The sequence below is a fragment of the Talpa occidentalis genome, unplaced genomic scaffold (assembly GCF_014898055.3).
Source record: "Talpa occidentalis isolate TD23 unplaced genomic scaffold, MPIMG_talOcc4v2.1 talOcc4.16, whole genome shotgun sequence".
NCBI lineage: Eukaryota > Metazoa > Chordata > Mammalia > Eulipotyphla > Talpidae > Talpa > Talpa occidentalis.
In genome coordinates, this window is record NW_023601653.1 from 73,207,090 (window position 1) to 73,223,717 (window position 16,628).

The 16,628-nt window shown below is 55.2% G+C and overlaps 1 protein-coding gene across 3 annotated transcripts in view; it reads left to right on the plus strand.

Moving 5' to 3' along the window:
* The window catches only part of IQSEC3 (IQ motif and Sec7 domain ArfGEF 3), an 86,593-nt gene extending 78,367 nt beyond the window's left edge, over nucleotides 1-8,226 (plus strand). For 2 of the 3 annotated variants that reach the window (XM_037514567.1, XM_037514570.1), the window contains 3 exons: nucleotides 1,914-2,006; nucleotides 4,004-4,053; nucleotides 7,352-7,786. In XM_037514567.1, coding sequence (XP_037370464.1) covers nucleotides 1,914-2,006; nucleotides 4,004-4,053; nucleotides 7,352-7,786 — 578 coding nt within the window. Of the gene's footprint in view, nucleotides 1-1,913; nucleotides 2,007-4,003; nucleotides 4,054-7,351 lie in introns of all 3 variants that reach the window. The other variant, XM_037514568.2, reaches the window with a different exon arrangement.
* Nucleotides 8,227-16,628: the final 8,402 nt, after the last annotated feature.

The window sequence follows — 16,628 nt, forward strand, 5'->3', positions numbered from 1 at the left end:
CTGCACTCTGCTGACACACTTGAATTCAGAGGGGCAACATAAAGACTCTTCTCAAGAAGAGTCTCGGCTCTTGACCTTGAACATTCTTAAGGACACAGCCTGAAATGGCTTCACTTCTCTCATTGTCAAAATGTCACAGATGGCTCCGCACAGCCCTGGGGAGCCATGGCGCATGACTGGCACCAGCATTGTTAGAGGAGGCACCTCTCCCTCCTCAGCCCTGGGAACAGCACCTCACACCCTACCCAAGGACAGAGGAATAGACACTGCCAGAATCTGTATGTCAAGAGCTTAATAGCCTCTCCTGCTGCCCTGGGCAGGTGAGGAGGGAGCAGAGAAGCAGGGAGAAAGTCTCACCTTCGGAGCTTATTCTTCTGATGGAGAAAAAGGGAAGGAACAGCAGGGGGATGGTGAAGGGTCAGGTAGGCGAGGAAGACAGAAAAAAAAGAAGCTTCCATTTAGGGAACCCCCTACGACATGCCTGGCAGTGGGCTGCATGCTGAACCTATATTATTTAAATTTTTTGAAAGATTTAATTTATTTATACAAGAACCGGGGTATAGGCCAGAGGCATGGGAGGGTGAGAGGAGTCACCAGAGACAGAGTGGGGAGCAGAACAGGCAGACTGAGTGAAAAACACTGCTGAGGGGAGCAGCAGGCGAGACAGGAGAGGTCTGCTGCGCCATGTGGATCTCTCTGCAGCCGGTGGGGATTGAACTGGCGCTGCAGAGGCTGCGGACAGCTTCACAGCACTGCACTCAACCGCCTGCGCCACCAGGGAGGCCTATTATTTAAATCTTGCAAGAGCTTGCCATGAAGTGAGCGTGTCACCTTCACTTTACCAATAAGGCAACGGGGTTTCCCAGAGCTTAGGAAATGGCCCAGGTCCACACAGGCTGTGACAAAACAAGATTTACGCTCAGGTTCCTCAACTCCGTGCTGGTAATTACAAGGCTAATTTCTCCAAAGCCCAGAGACCCCTTGTCAGGGAGAGGAACAACTCTCAACTCAGTTTTTAAAAAATGTAGTATTGCTTGATGGTGTGATTCAGACCGTGAGGACAAATTATTCTGTTTTGGGGCGTTGCAGTCCAGAGTCCCTGGATTACAGGCTACCAGAGAGGCAGAAAGCAAGTCCCGGGAGAGCATCTGTAATAAAAGGAACTGAGTTACGTCTCCTGAAAAGAGAGGCTGAGGAGTGATTTAATAATGACTGTCAGATCTCCAAGGATGGTAGCTGGCTGCTCCCTAGCACCCCCAGACAAGACAAGAAGGACCAGGCTGACAGTCAGGAGAGGATGCTCATTGAGCAGAGACAGGTGCCCTGGCCGGTGGGTATGTAGGTCTCCAGGAGAGAGCTGTGAGAACCCTGGGGCCACTCAGTCAGCTGGCCAGTGGGCTTGGTCCCCAGGCACACCCTGGGTGGGCTGGATGTCACCAGCCACTGCCAAGGCCAGCTGTGCCAGGGCGTCTCACACCTGTCACTTGAGCTGTATTTGTTGAGCCCTTGCACAAACCAGGCCTGTTCTCAGCACATTCTTGTATTTCCTCATGAAATCCTCATGGTGACACTTGGAGGTGGGCACTGCTGTCCCCTCAGGTGACGGCTGACAGGTTAAGTAAGTTCCCTAAAGTCATACAGCTGGGAATGACCAGAACAGGGATTTGAACGCTCTCTTCTCGACCTCTCTACTGCCTCTCCAACCTTCAAGCAGGTATGACCTTTGCCACAGACAGATGAAGACACTGAGGCCTAGTGGGTATTACACTTGCCATGAGGTGGGCTTCCGAACTCCAGGGTCCAAGCTTTGCAGTGTGTGTTAGGAAGCCCCTTTTTCTCCCCTCACTCTGGACTCATCTCTGTGTGAGTGGGGTTAGGGTTTCTCTCTGCTCATGGGCCTCTCCATTCCCTAGGGGAGCTGGAGAAGCAGCAGGGAGTAAAGACACTCTCCTTCAAGTCCAGCGGAGCACAGGGGGACCCTCAGTCGAAGCAGGGATCGCCTACAGGTGAGCTGGGCTCTGCTCCTCAGTTCCAGACCCCGGGCCTCACATGGAGGGTACCCACCCTAGGCAAGGGCTCCTGGAGAATTAGGGTGAGGGCAGTGCTGGTTCCCATAGCCATTCCTTTCTGCTGGAGGCTCTAGGCTTAATCTCCTGGGGCCTAAGTAGAGGGAGAGAGGAAGGTGAGGGAGAAATGTGCGAGTTTACAAATTGCACTAAGGCCCCAGGTCTACTCTTGAGGAGTCAGGCCCAGTCCTGAACCCCTGGCACTGATGAGAGACGAGGTGAGAGAAAAAATTGCTGTGTCTGCAACCTGTTGGTGGGAGGGGGCCTTGGAATCAAATGAAGGGGTGATCAGAAGAGTTGGAAGTCTTGATCTGCCCCATAAAGTCCTTTCCCTAATGAGCACCTTCTAATCTCAGGCCCAGAGTCAGTCCATCCACAAAATCCAGATAAACCCTCAAACCCAGTTTCTCTAAAGGCTTCTGCAAATCGAATTATTCACTCCAGATGAATCCAATCAGCTTCAGGTTTTGTACCAACTTAGATCTGCTTCCTTCCACCCACAGACATCCTTCTACCTTTCTGACTATCTCCTGCCCTTCAACACCGCCCCCCACTCTTCTGGCGACTGGAAGAGTGGCCTCATCTCCACTCCACCTGTCCCAATAACACGAATTAGAAGGAGATAAGGCATGAAAATGAGACCCCAGCCCAGCAAAACCCAGCAAACCATCCAAAACTGCTCACTCATTCATTCTTGAATTCTTACATTTGACAAACACTGATTGAGTGGCTGCTGTGTGCCCTGTGCTGAGCCCTGGAAAACAGGACATTAGCTGGAGCTGAGAAACTCTGTTGCGCTCTGACCCTCGGCAGACAGCCTCATGGGACTGGGCACATCAGTGGGGTGACGTGATTCATTAGCTGCGTGGAGAGGCGCACTGCGATGTCCCCTCCTGCATGTGGCTTTGACCTACCATCACGCATCCATGATTTTCAACTGCCCCTTCATTGCTCTCAAATCATTGTACATGGGTCACTGCTTGTTTTCATAGCTGTTTATACTCCAGAGCTAAATCTCTGCTGTGATTCATTCCCTGACACCGGCCCCACTCTGCATCCCAACCTGCCTCCTTTGGAAGCCAGATGCATGCCCCCAAGGCCTTGTGCATCAGGTGTCTCCACATGGGAGGGCCCTTTGGTCCCAGACAACAGCACAGCTTCCTCTTGTGCTGTGGAGAGCAGAGGGATGAGCACTGCCAGGGAACTGGCACCCTGGGGAGGGGGCTCTGAGAAATTAGAGCACTCCAGCAGAGGGGCCCAGGAAGCCTGCTGGTGAGGGTAGGAGCTGCGGGGTGTTAGGGGGTGGTGTGTGATTGAGTCAGAGGAAGTCATTAAACTGTTGGGGTCCACAGGGTCTCTGGTGCTGTGCCAGACCAGTTAGAAAGCCCTGGTAGCAATTACAGAGCCATGGTCAGCTCTTACATGTGCCAGGCCCAGTGGTGAGCACTGTACACAGGCTCATTGAGTCCTCGTCCCTCAGCTAAAGCAGCAGGTGTAGGCACACGAAAGGTGTACACCCCTCCTTCAAGCGGCCTGTGGTTGATGGTGACAAATAGACACTGTGGTTACAAACACGTGGGAGCCACGAACCAGTGCCACCTCCTAACCAAACTCCCCAGTCTATATCAGGAAGGCTTTGACTGTGGGTAACTGAGTCTCAACAATGCCCATGTCAGAAAGAACATCAGAGATCTTCTAGTCTGTGGAGGCCCAGAGAGGCATAGCATTTTGCCCAAGGTCACACAGCAGCAAAGGGGCCTCTCTGGGCTGACTTGCAGTTGGCTATTCCCAGCTGCGGCTCAGGAATCACTGCCCCCAAGAGACTTCATCCACACCATCTAATTGCACAGATGCTTGGTTTGGGGGCAGGGGGCGGACATGGCAGGGCTTGTGTTGAGATGGGTAGAGAATGAGCCCTGTGCTCTTTGCATTCAAAGCCAAAGGGGATGCTGCGCTGGGGGAGAAGGCCGAGGACAACATGGTGGAGGTAAGTGGAGGCCTGGTTGCCCAGGTGAGTGACTCCGTGGCCCCGCCTGTCCTTCTCACCGTTTCTGTTGTTTCTCTTCTCAGGTATTAATCAATGCCTCCCCAGCCCGACTCACCATTTTACCAATTTCAAGAGATACAATTAAAAGTTACTGCTAGCATGGGTGATGCCACTGTTCCAGCGCCTAATTAAGCCACAGCACTTTCTCCCTGTTCCCCATCCTGCCCGGCCTGTCCCAGCCAGTTACCCTCCCAGGCCGAGCTCCCAGACTCACACCCACGGCCCCGCCCACAGGACGCCAAACCCACTTCCCCGGCAAACTGCTCACTGATCCCCTAATACTAGCTCTATCAGAGACCCCCAACATTCCCTTCCCCAAGGCCTCCCATTCTGTGTAGGAGGGAATCTGGCCCTGCTTCTAGGAATCACCCCTTAAATCAGGTCCCTGAATGGTCACTTTGGGGTGGACCCTGTCCTCCTGGAGAAGCTGCAGAGTTGAGAATGGGGACAGCTGGGAGGGCGGAGCTTCTCCCTGGAGCCACTGGCCCATCAGCAGGCCAGGGGGAGGGGAGCGTGCAGGAGACAGTGAGGCAGAGCTGTGTGTTGGGGTTGGGTTGCCTTAGGGAGTTTCTGTGGCGAGATCTGTTGCCTCTGAAGTCTGCCCATGCTGGAGGGAAGGGGCTACCCATCCCCAAGCCACTTAGGAAGGGGCTGGAGAAGCTGGTCCTTGCCAGACCCCCCAAGTGTCACCTACGGGGAGGCACACAGATGCCCCTGCAAGACTTGCTGGGCGCCAGTCCTCCCTTACCAGCTCCCCTTGCCCTGGCACAGCACCCCACACTCCTCTCCCAGGCCTCCAGGGACCACCGGGTGCTCACACAGACACCTCCTTTCCCAAACCCACTCCAAGCTGGAGGAGCCCCCACTGAGAGGTCTACGGGAGGAGTCCCGCCCACCAGCCTACTAAGCTCTGGGAAGCCCCAGGATACCCCAGGGGAACCCAGTTTCTTGTTTCCCCATGGCCCCCCACCCCCCACACACCTGTGTCTGGAGGTGGCACCTTTACACGGAGGAGCTTCCTGCCCCAGCAGCTGACAAGCCCCCAGGGTGGGTATTCCATCCCCTGCCCCCTTCTCTCCCCATTTTCCTGCAGCCGCCCATTCTCTAGCCTTGCAGATAAACACAGGCTGTTACCAGCCCTCCGGTGTTTCTGCCCGCTCTGCCCATGCCTGACCTGCCTAGGGAGGACCAGCAATCTGTGGCCTGCCCGCGGGGCTGTGTGGCTATCTGCAAGGCTGCCACCCTCGGCCAGCCCAGGGCCCTGCCAGCCTCTGCTCCCCCGCGCAGGGGGCAGCCTCGCCGCCCCCTGGCCTCTCAGCTGGACCCCGAGCTCTCTCTGCCCTCTCTCCATCACTGCCTGGCCGAGACCCTCTGGCAGGCGCTTCTCCATCTTCTCTGAGCTGTTCTGACTGGCTATTCATGTTCCATCTCTCTCTCTCTCTCTCTCTCTCTCTCTCTCTCTCTCTCTCTCTCTCTCTCTCTCTCTCTCCCCCCCCCACGGCCCCCCTTCTTTCTTTCATCAGCAGGGAATGAGAAGGGGGTCAGAATGTGAGAATATTTTGCTGTCACTTCCTGTTTGTCACTCACTGATCATTGAAGATAAAGGCTCCGGGCCGGGTGGGGCGGAGGGAAGCAGCCAGCTCGGACATGGGAGGGGAATTAGAAATCCAGGAGATCGGGAGGTGAGGAGGGGCTGCAAGAGCTGCACTGGGGGCAGCAGGGGAGGACAAAGAAGGTTCTGTGGGGGTGCTCGGGGCTGCCAGGCATCTTGGGGGAGCAGCCGGAGGCACACAGCTTGCCGGCTCCCAGGCCCCTGTTGTCCCCAGGGCATAAGCCAGAATTCCAGCAGGGGGAGAAGGGAGTCTGTTGCCTCCAGCAGTGGAGGACAGAGGCCTTCTTCCCAAATGAGGACGCTTGCAGTGGGCTCCCCAAGAGGGAGGTGGGCCCCAGCATGCTCTCCACTTACCCTGTGCAGGGCAGTGAGAGGTTCAGGGGCAACTTCATTTGACTGGGAGCATCTCAGACCTAGAAAGTGCAACGGACAGAGCCTGCCCTGGCTGAGCAAGGCGAGGGGCCTCATGCTATGTAAGGGCAGACAGGCCGGGGCCAGGAGAGTCTGGGAAGAGCCCCCTGGGGTGCTCAGATCCAAGGACAGGGACCTGAAATCGCACCACTTGCCAATAAACAAGGCTGGGATCTGCTGGTTTTGGGCTTCAGTTAAGTTTGGGTTGGGCCGTTCGGGTCTAGGTCTGGAGATTTGGTCTCCTCCCCTGCGGCCTCAGTTGCCCCTTCTGTGTTTTGAGCAGCCAGTCCTGGGTGGTGGCACCCAGGGCAATAAGAACCCTCCTCAGACACAAGGGTCCCAGCCATTCCCCAAAGAACCCGGGTGTTTGAAGATCTCAGCCACGTAGCCGAGAGCCTGAGGGTGTGGGTGAGCATGAAACCCCTTTCCTCCCAGAACCCTCTAACCTCCCTTCTGTCCATTTCGTCCACCTTCCCCTGCCAGCAAGTGTCGCTCAGGGCCTCCATGGGCTGAGGGAGGACCTACCTCCTCATGCCCACTCAGGGTGTAAAGATAAGAGTCTTTTGGGGGCTCCCCCTCCTGCAAGGGGACAAATTTAACCAGGATGCTGGTTGGATCCGAAGCACCACTGGGGACCCAAGTCTAGCCTTGGCCTGGGCTGCTCTTAAATGCATGACCACGATCTTGGGGAGTCTGAGAGAATGGGGCAGGGTTCAGGCGACACCTTCAGGAGTCCCTGGCATTTTGGGGTTTGGGCACATGTGTGATTCCACAGTAATGATAAGGCTTCCCTTTGAACAGAGGCTTGGGAGGAGAGGGCCTCGAAAGGCTCAAAGATGCTTAGCCCCGACCTTGTGTCTAGTCTCTGTGTGTCCTTGGGGGGCAGGGAGGGGTAGGAACTGTGAATTTTGCTTTTCAAATTTGAGGTTGGTGGAGAGGGAGGTGGGGAGAAGCTCCTCCCTGGCCCAGAGGCACCCAGCAGGTCCATGAATTCAGCCCGCACAGCCTTGGGGAAATCTGAATCCACTGGCCCATCTCACAGATGAGGAGACTGGGGCTGCTCGGGGTCCATGGCAGCCAGTTCTCTGGCTGGAGAGATGGGAGAAGCACCCAAGCCAGGGCTGAGAGTGGGGCGGGAGGCTCAGGGTAGCCAGTCCCAGCAGCTGGGAATTAGTCTTGTAACATTTCATGCTTCTCTGACTGTTTCTAAACTAGGTGTCAATTCACAACAGGCTTCAAACGTCCCAGCACAACTCGGGGCTGGGGGCCGAGAGGGGAGCACCAGCGCCAATGCCAGACCTGCAGCCTAGCCCCCTGAGAGAGCAGCCCCCGCCGAGGCCGCCACCACCACCCACACCCCCGGGGACCCTGGTGCAGTGCCAGCAGATTGTCAAGGTCATTGTCCTGGACAAGCCCTGCTTGGCCCGCATGGAGCCCCTGCTGAGCCAGGCTCTCTCCTGCTACGCCTCCTCATCCTCCGACTCCTGCGGCTCCACACCCCTGGGTGGCCCAGGCTCCCCCATCAAGGTCATCCACCAGCCTCCGCTGCCCCCGCCCCCTCCCCCCTACAACCACCCCCACCAGTACTGCCCACCAGGCTCCCTGCTGCACCGGCGCCGCTACTCCAGCGGCTCCAGGAGCCTTGTGTAGACTCTGCCCCCACCGCGCTGCTGTCCCGGGAGGCTCGCTGCCCAGGGGTCCTGGGCTGCCCCCAACAGCCCTGACTGCCCCTTCGTTGTTCCCCGAACCCTGGCACGATGCGTTCCTGGTCACCAATCACTGTTTGGAGAGAACCCCAATCCTTGGGACCTGGGTTTGCCTCACCCAACCAAGCTGCTTTCACTGAGTTGAGCTCTCCTCCGCCCTCATCTGGAGACACTCCCTCTCCAGGGGACACAGCCAGGTCTCCTCTGCTCCTGCCAGCACTCGGCCACTTGGGCCACAGTCTGAAGGTGGTCTGGCCGCACCCCAGCAATGGGTGCCTCGCTGTTGGAGAATTGGCCCTGGGTCTCTGGAGGAACAGAAGAGGGGGGCTTTCTCTATTGCTCCTCCACCCCCAGGGATGCTGGCTGTCTTGACCACATGCTCCCCCTGCCCCAGGTCTCCTGCTCTCTCAGGAGCTGAAACCCTGCCTGCCCGGGGCTGTCCAGACTCCAGGAAAGCGTCCAGAAAGGGAAGGGGGAAGCAGGGACACCCTCAGCTCTCTAGGTCAATTCAGTAGGGCTGTGGGATGGTGAAATCACAGATCCTCAAAATACACCCGAGTTCCTAGTCCCAAATAACACCCAGCCAGCACCAATTGCGCCCAGGGCGTAAACATAAACATACCCGGGCACCAGGTGAATTTCTTCTGTTGTGGCAGCAGACACAGAAAGGGCAGTCACATGCCCTGGGGCACATTCAGCCAGCAGAGGTAGCATCTGGAGCCGCTTCAGGGCTCATTCTTGCATGCCCTAGTGGCCGCCAGTGGGTGCAGAGGGGCGTGGGAGGCAGTGCTCCAGCGGCAGTGCTCCTGCATTCCCCCACTGCTCCCCAAGCCAGCCTCTCTGCCTTTAAACCCCCCTCCTCCAAGGCACCAGGCCCCCTCTAGCAGGGGTGGCTAAGAGAGGCCCTACACGCTCAAAATTGCAGTAGAGAGCCAAGCAGGGTTGGCTGACCACCCCAGGGCCAAGCAGTACCAGAGCCAGGCTCCCCGCAGCCCCCAGAGCACTGGTAGACCAGCCGCAGAGCCCTCGGGGGCAGTGCCATGGCCACTCTGACCCTGACCCTCCCAGAAAGTGGGGTCCAAGCCAGTCCCGAGCCAACAATTCTTTGCTGTTCTTTGTTAAGATGTCCTCTGACTTGGAGTCCATTTTCAAAGCACCCCAAGAGATGGAAAAGCCCTTTGGCTGGGTATAAAGTGAGATGGCCTCTTTTCCACTTCCCCAGTTCCAGCTGCAGCACCCTGGGCTGCGAGGAGGCACAGGCCCTTCCCTGCTCTCCGAGGCTCCGATGACCTAGTTTCCCGTGTACGTGTGGTCACTAGATGTCGCGATGATGTCACCCAGCAAGTTTATTTCTGGTCTTGTCTCATCAGCCCAGTTTCCGTACTTGGAAACAGCGTGCTGTCTTCACCCACCGAGGCCCCAGGATCTGCTCCCCCACTTTGTTGCCCTGGCCCCTTTCCTGTGTCTTTTCTGTACTAGAGTCTCTCCTATCATAGTCTTTCAGAATGGAGGGGCTCACAGATGGGGTGCACTCATTCAGATACCTCGGCTATCCTTGGTTACCCTAGAAAAGGGAAGGCTGGGCAGCAGATGCCAGGAACTCAGGAGGAAGTGGAGTGGTGGTGATGGGGGAGCAAATCTTGAATGTGGGGGCTGAAAAAGAATGGGTGTTAGGGATGGGAGGTAGGGACTATGAGCTCAAGGAATAGGAGCTGGGAGGTGGCTGAATATATTCATGGCTTGGGGACCAGGAGTGTCAGGGTTGCTGAGGAAGGGGCACTTCGGCCCCATGTCACCTGTTCATATAGTGCTTCTCATGACACATGCCCTCCTCCATGATGATGGGCACAGCACCTCTGCCCACCCCACCTCTGCTAAAGCCCTGACCTTCCCCACTGGGGCAGCAGAGCGCGTGGGCTCGTGTGTGTGAGCGCATGGACTCTCTCTGAGACCCGGATGCTCAGGCATCTCCGTGCCCTTCCCCAGCCAGGGGCTTCGCCCCAGTGGCTTCAGTGGCCGCCCTGGGCCCCAGTGACAGCGCTGGAGGTCCTCGCTTAGGAAGCAGGGCAGCCTGGTCAGCAGCACAGAGCTGAGCCGTGGGAGGGTTTCAGTCCCCCTGGCCCGTGGCAGGGTGTAGCTGGCGCTCCTCACTGTGGAGGATGCCAGAGTCTGTAACCTCCTGCCCCAATCAGCAACAGGCCATGGTTGGGACCCACCTCTGTCCCTGTCCCCAGGGACCTACAACAAGCCTCATGACCCTCCCCATGGCCAGGCAATGTCGGGGCCACTAGCCTTCTCAGAGGGCTCCGCTGGAGACGCTCTGGGGAGACCACCTTCCTCTCCCCGGGCTGAGCACTGGGAGCAGCGGAGCACTGGGCAGGCCCACACACAGCCTCCTGGGTGCAGACCCAATCACCCCAAGATGGCTCCACTCATAACTCTCTAGGCCTTACATTGGGGAACTGGACCCCTCTCTCAATTTTATCCATTGGGCCCCAACTCCAGAATTAGGAGTGGGAGGTAAAATTAACTTTCCCACCCACTTTTGGGCGAGTCCCACCTCCAGACCTGGAGCAAGGCCCTGCCCTGGCAGCTTGTCCTGGAGGCCTGCCTGCCTGCCTGTCTCCAAAGGCACATACATCTATGAGCCCCGAGTCCTGGACCCAGAAACCCTTGACACCCCACCCCACGTGTTCCCCCACAGCCTGCCAGAATGTCTCTTCGTACCCAGTAAGCTCCCCTGATAACCATCTGTCCCTCTGTGCCTGTGTTCTGCTGTACATACCTTCTCGCTGCACCCCCTCCCCCCGCATACGCCCCTTCACCCATTGGAGAGAAACCTCTCTAGGGAAAGGCAGGGTGGCTGCACCCAGCGACTAATCCAAATGGCAAATATTTTGTAACAAAATAGCCCAGAGGTATTTTATCTGTTCAATTCATAGAGTTTTAGAGATTATATTGAAAGATGTCACTTGAACAAACAATGCTGGCTCTGCTTCTTTTGTTTTCTAAAGTGGGGAGTATGAGGGTGGGAGGGGAGGGGGTGCTAACCTTAAATCAGAGCCTCTCACTGGTCAGAGTTTGACGCAAGAGGACATTCCGCTGCCCTTGAGATCTTTGAGGGGTGGCGGGGAGGTCACTCTCTTCTGACTACTATAGTGTCAGGGCAGATGGCTCCAGGCCACTACTAGGAAGCCCTTTCTTAAACAAATGAGGCTTGTATTCTGGGATACAGCTGACAGGTGGGGCAGAGGATCAAAGCTGGGGCTCCAGGGCTGGGAAGTCCACCCCCCAGCACACTCTCACGCACCCTGTGGCCAGTGGAGGTGAGTACAAAGGAGACAGCTGGTTTTGGAGGCAGGAGCACCATTACTGCCGATGTGCCTCCTGGCAGAGTGAGGGGTGAGGGGGCTGGGTAGGACCATGTCTGTCCTGCTGACTTTCTGCAATGAAAAGTTAGGGTATGGTTAGGGGTTCCCTGAGCATGTTTGGTCACCAGCAGTAGGTGATTTTCACCAGACATCAGCTCCTGAAGCCTGACCTTCTAAACATGGGATCTGGTTTGACAAGCTCTGGCATGTACTCTTGCTCAAAGGGTGGGAGGGGGAGGAAGGTTCAGGTAAAGGAGTGGGGAGGGGGTGCATGGAGTCAGAGTGCAAAGAGTGCCCCCCCTCCCCATTGCACCAAGTCCCTTGCTGTGTGCTGAAAGGGCCTGCAGGGGAAACTGCTGTAACAGACAGAACCGAACCAGGGGCTCAGACAAGCGTGCACAGCCAGATTTGGCTCCACAGGCAGGGTCTTGACAGTGATTTCTCCTGGCAGGGCAAAGAGGAAATAACCTTCTAGCAAAGCTGTAGCCTCAGAGGCACCCCATGTGAGAAGAACAACTTGCTAGGATGGCTGATCTGGGGACCCCTGCAAACAGGGCACCCAGCCCTCCTGGTGATTGAAACTCTGACCATCCAGAAATCCAGAGCACTCCCTAGACTGGCTTCCATTCTGTCTTGTTAAAGTAAAAAGGAACATTAGCCTCATCCTCCATCCAAGAAGCAGGAAATTCCAGAAGCCTGGGGCCAGCTATGACCTGTTCCATCCTGGGAATTCTCTGACCCAGGAAGCTGTGGCTCGCCCCTAGGGAGCACCCCCTGAGGGCCCCAGCTAAGCCCAGGGATGGGAGAGGGCCTGGAGCCAAGAGGGCCCCCTGCTCTCTATGTGGGGATGGGGAGAGGTGCCCTAGTCCACTTGGCCCCTGAGGTTGTCTGGGGGGAGTGGCCACGCCCCCTTCTGCCTGGCAGAGCCCCCATGATGGGAAACTTGCCCACATCAGCCATTGAGGAGCGCTGTTTCTCGTGAGGGATCCTAGGATTTAGGGGTTTCTGGCTGAGAGCAATGGGCCAGAATCAGGCACCAGCGCAAGGAGCCAGGAAAAATTCAGCCAGCTTAAAGTCACGCCGTGTGCACAGGGAGAGGGTAAAACTCCTGCTCCCGAGGGGTCGCGCTGGGTGGGGGTGTCAGAAATGAACAAGGCGGTGGGGCAGTAGAGGTGCAGGGAGGGGACTATTTTCGAGCAAATGGTCCCTCTTTAGAAGGGAAATACAACAAGGGTGAGGTGAGCTCTTTACCTGAAGGCAGGTGAGCTGTTCGGAGGCTACTCTGTGGGGTGGAATGAGCTCCACTTTGGGGGCAGAAAGCGGCCCAGCCTGCCAAAGGGCTGTTTCCTGGCAGAGGAATTTACTTACTTGAAATTTCTTACTAGATCTTACTCAGGAGCATTTAAAAACCACCTTTAGAGGAAATAATAAAATGGGGCTTCTCTAAAAAAACCCCAAACAGATGGTCACCGTACCTGTGAGAAGGGGGTAGGTGACTCAGGGAGCAGTGAAGTGGGGGTTGCGCTAAGGGCTGGGCCACTGGGAGAAGGCCTGGGCACCCATGCACCCCAGAGGACAAGCACCAGCCACGAGGAGAAGCTGCTGCCCACAGCAAGGTGATGGAGCGTGACCCCGACGGGTGGAGCGGCTCAGGGCCTGCAGGCGGAGCTCTGCCCACCTCCTCACTACTGCACGCCAAGCAGGCCCAGGCCTGTCACTTAAAGTAATAGCAGGATGGACTCCATGGCCCATTACCCACCCAGTGGCGGGCTGACAACCTTTCACACCTCAGCGTGAACTACATAAAACTGCAGTAAGATTGATTTCTCCCACGGCAGGGCTGGCGGCCGCTCTGGGCCTCGTGTCCCCTTCTTTCCCAGCCCTGACAGCCATGGCTAACTGATCAGGAGTCACCATCAATCAATGTATGTTGACACTCAGGATGAAATTAAACCTGCCACCAGGACACCTGGCCCCTTGGCATCCCGTTGCGCCACCTCAACAGAAGGCATTTTGAGGGGAGGAATAGGTGACAGGAGGGGGTTGAGGGCAGGCTGTGGACTGCTCGCCCCTCACACTCACTGTTCTCACATCTCTCGTGGAAATGGTTCTGGGACGGATGCTTGCTTTTTTCCCTTTGCTCACCAAAGCTCTGCCCTCCAATGCTCAGGTAATGACCCCAGGTACCCTGTCAACTCCCTGACCATTGGCGCCCTTGCATGCTCCACTCACCCACCACCTGCCAACTCCCTCTCCTCTGATGCTCAGAGCAAACCACTCAAGTCCCAGCTGCAGCCCGGGGCACAGAGGCAGATGTGGGGGAGCATGCAGGGAGCTCTGTCCCAGGGCAAAGCAGGCACTGAGGCCTCAGGACAGATCCTTGGCAGGGAGGTGTTCCCTCCAGAAGGTGAGCCCCAGTCAGAGCCAGGCGGCCTGCAACAGCTGGCTGAGTCCTTGTGGGACCCACTTCCCTTCCCAGGAAGGCAGCCAGACTCAGGGATAGCCCCCGTGTCCTAGCTTGCAGTCCAAACTGACCCCTCCTGGAAAATTCCATTCTGGAAGAGGCTGGAGGATGAGGGACTAGGGTGCAGGAGATGGGGAGGAGGGATGGGAACTCTTTCTTCACCCCCTTCTTCCATCCTCCCTGCAGGTCTGGGTGGCTTCTTTCCCTAGGGAACCCCACTAGCCAGCCCCCAGCAGCTCAGCACTTCCCGCTCCCACGACCCTGAAGAATCTCAAGGCAGGATCTGGAGAAATGATGGGAAACAGCCACAGGCAGGCAGGGACCACCAGGAGCTGCTCTCGTTCCCACAACCCCACCTTTCCTGAACAAAACTGCCCCCTCGAGAGCCCCCAAGCTTTTTTCCTTCCAAGATACCTGGACAAGAAGTAGTATCCCCCTTGACCCCTACAGAGGAGTAGGAGGCGGGGGTGAGGGAACCTTGACCCCCCTCACAGGGAGTTACAGAGACCCCACATCTCAGACCTGGAAGCAGGCAGCTTGGATGGCCAAGTCGCTTCCTTTCACAGGTAAGGCGGCTGATGGACGTCAGAAGTCACAAAAGAACAACAGAAAGGAGGTTCTGGCAGGCGAAATGGGTGCCGGGGTCAAGAGGTATGAACTTCCGATTTTAAAATAAAAAGATACAGAGCACGGGGACTAGCGTCACACACAAACACACTCACACATGTATACACACACACGCAAAATACGTGCACATACATAGCGTCACATAGGGATGTTGCACATGATATGAATATGCTTAATGCCTCTCAACTGTACAATCAAAGGTGGTTACAATGGTGCACGTAATGTTATGTCCATTTTACCACAATGAAAAAAAGAGACAACAGAATGATCCCAAACTAAGTAAAAGAAAATAAAGACAAAATAAAAAAATGAGATAGAAAATACATAAACAATAGAAAGAGTGAATGAAGACCCAAGTTAGTTGTAAGAAATGACTAGTAACATCAGCAAATGTCTGGCGAGGTTGGTAATGAATAGTCAGCACAGGTACCTATCAGGAGAGTGGACAAAGGGTGTATGAGTCGCTCTGTTGCAGAGAAGTTTTATGAAAACAGAACACTACAAAGAAACTAGAAACCAGGCACTACGTTTGAAAACCTCCCCAAGAGAGGGTGATCCCAGAAAATGCTCTTACGAGAACTTGCTCAAGAACAGATGATTTTACAAAATTTCACAATATATTCAAGGAACGAATAGTTCCAATGTCCTGTTTGTGCTTTCAGAAAAGAGACAAAGAAAGAAAATCTCCAAACTCTTTTTGATGCATCCTTCATTTTTGCAAAAACAAAATGTAGCCAGACTCGGACACTATGCAAAAGGAAAAGGATAAGCCACTCTTGCTAATGAGCATCAAACAAAAATCATAAACAAGGGCCTCCCTGGTGGCGCAGCGGTAGAGCGCTGGGTTGCAAAGCTGCCTGCAGCCTCTGCAGCGCCTGTTCGATCCCCGGCTGCTCCCCGGCCACCGGAGGAGAGTCCCGCATGGCACGCAGACCTCTCCTGCCGCCCGCTGCTCCCCTCAGCAGTGTCCTTCGGTCCTTCTGCCTGCTCTGCTCCCCGCTCTGGCTCTGGTGAATCCTCTCACCCTCCCGCGCTTCTGACTGTACCCAGTGCTTGTATAAATAAATAAATAAATAAATAAACAAACAAATAAATAAATAAATAAAAATCTTTAAAAAAAAAAAAAAAACAAAAACCATAAACAAAACATTAACAAAGTGTATCTAGCATTGAATGACAATCGGATGCACCATGACTGAGGTTTGCACCAGGAATTAAAAGATGGTTTAATATTAGAATCTATTCCTATAATTCTACCGTTGTTACAAGGCAACCCCCATGTGAAATGGGGTTGGCCTTACTGTGGGCCCTCACCCGCGTGCTTAGGAGGGACTCAACTGCAGGCCCACGCAGAAAGGCTAATAAAGGGCTCATTTACAAAAAAAGGGAAATGAAGAAAGGAATAACTCAGGGAGAAAGAGTGAGAGATAAATTGGTAAAAGCATCCTACCAGTTCCGCTGAGCTGGAACCCCAATAGCACGCTGAAAGCCGACGAAAACCAAGGACTCCCCAAGGCCCGTATGTCTGGTTATACACCACACCTGGCTCCTTAACTCCACCCTCAGTTCCCAGCAGTCCTTCCTTTGGTGGTCGTGACATTACGGGATGTGTAGTCCTCGATGTCTTGGATCTCTTTGGTCTGGAGTGGGGTCCATACAACTGTTTGTGGAGTTCGTTCAGGTCATCCATTCCCCCCCAACACCATTAACAGAGTGAAGGAGAAAAACAATGATTGTGTCAATAGCCGTAGAAAAAGCGATCAATGCAATTCAATGCTTATTCTCTATTTTTTAATCTCTGGTTGAAGTAGGTGTAGCGGCAGGATGGCCGCAGGGCAGGTTCTCTATGATCCAAGCAGACAGAGTAAGGAGAAGTCCTGGAGCCCTCGGTGGCTTTTCAGGCTTTTATTGGGATTTACCAGGTACACAGCAGGCAGGGGTGCTGGGTGGGGGGCGGGCACCCGGGAGGCTGGCAGGCCTCCCAACCCCCAGCAAGTCTGGGCTCTCCGGCCTTCTCTGGTGGTCTCTGCTCTCATGGTTCTGCTGGCGTCTCAGTGACGCCGCCCTTTTAAGCCCAGTCTCTCAGCCCAGTTGTACCCACTTACGCATACCCACACCCCACTCCAGGTGCCCATCATCAGGCATGCATGCAGGACCGCAAGGATCCATCATCCATCCTAATGGCGGGAGGGCAGAAAAGCCTGATGCTTTTTCACTTACCCTACAGTAGGCTTATAACGTGATATAGGGTTCAGGTGTACCTCATTCTAAATCAACATCTGTGTAGACTACATTTTGTTCACCACTAAATCAATCCTTACTAT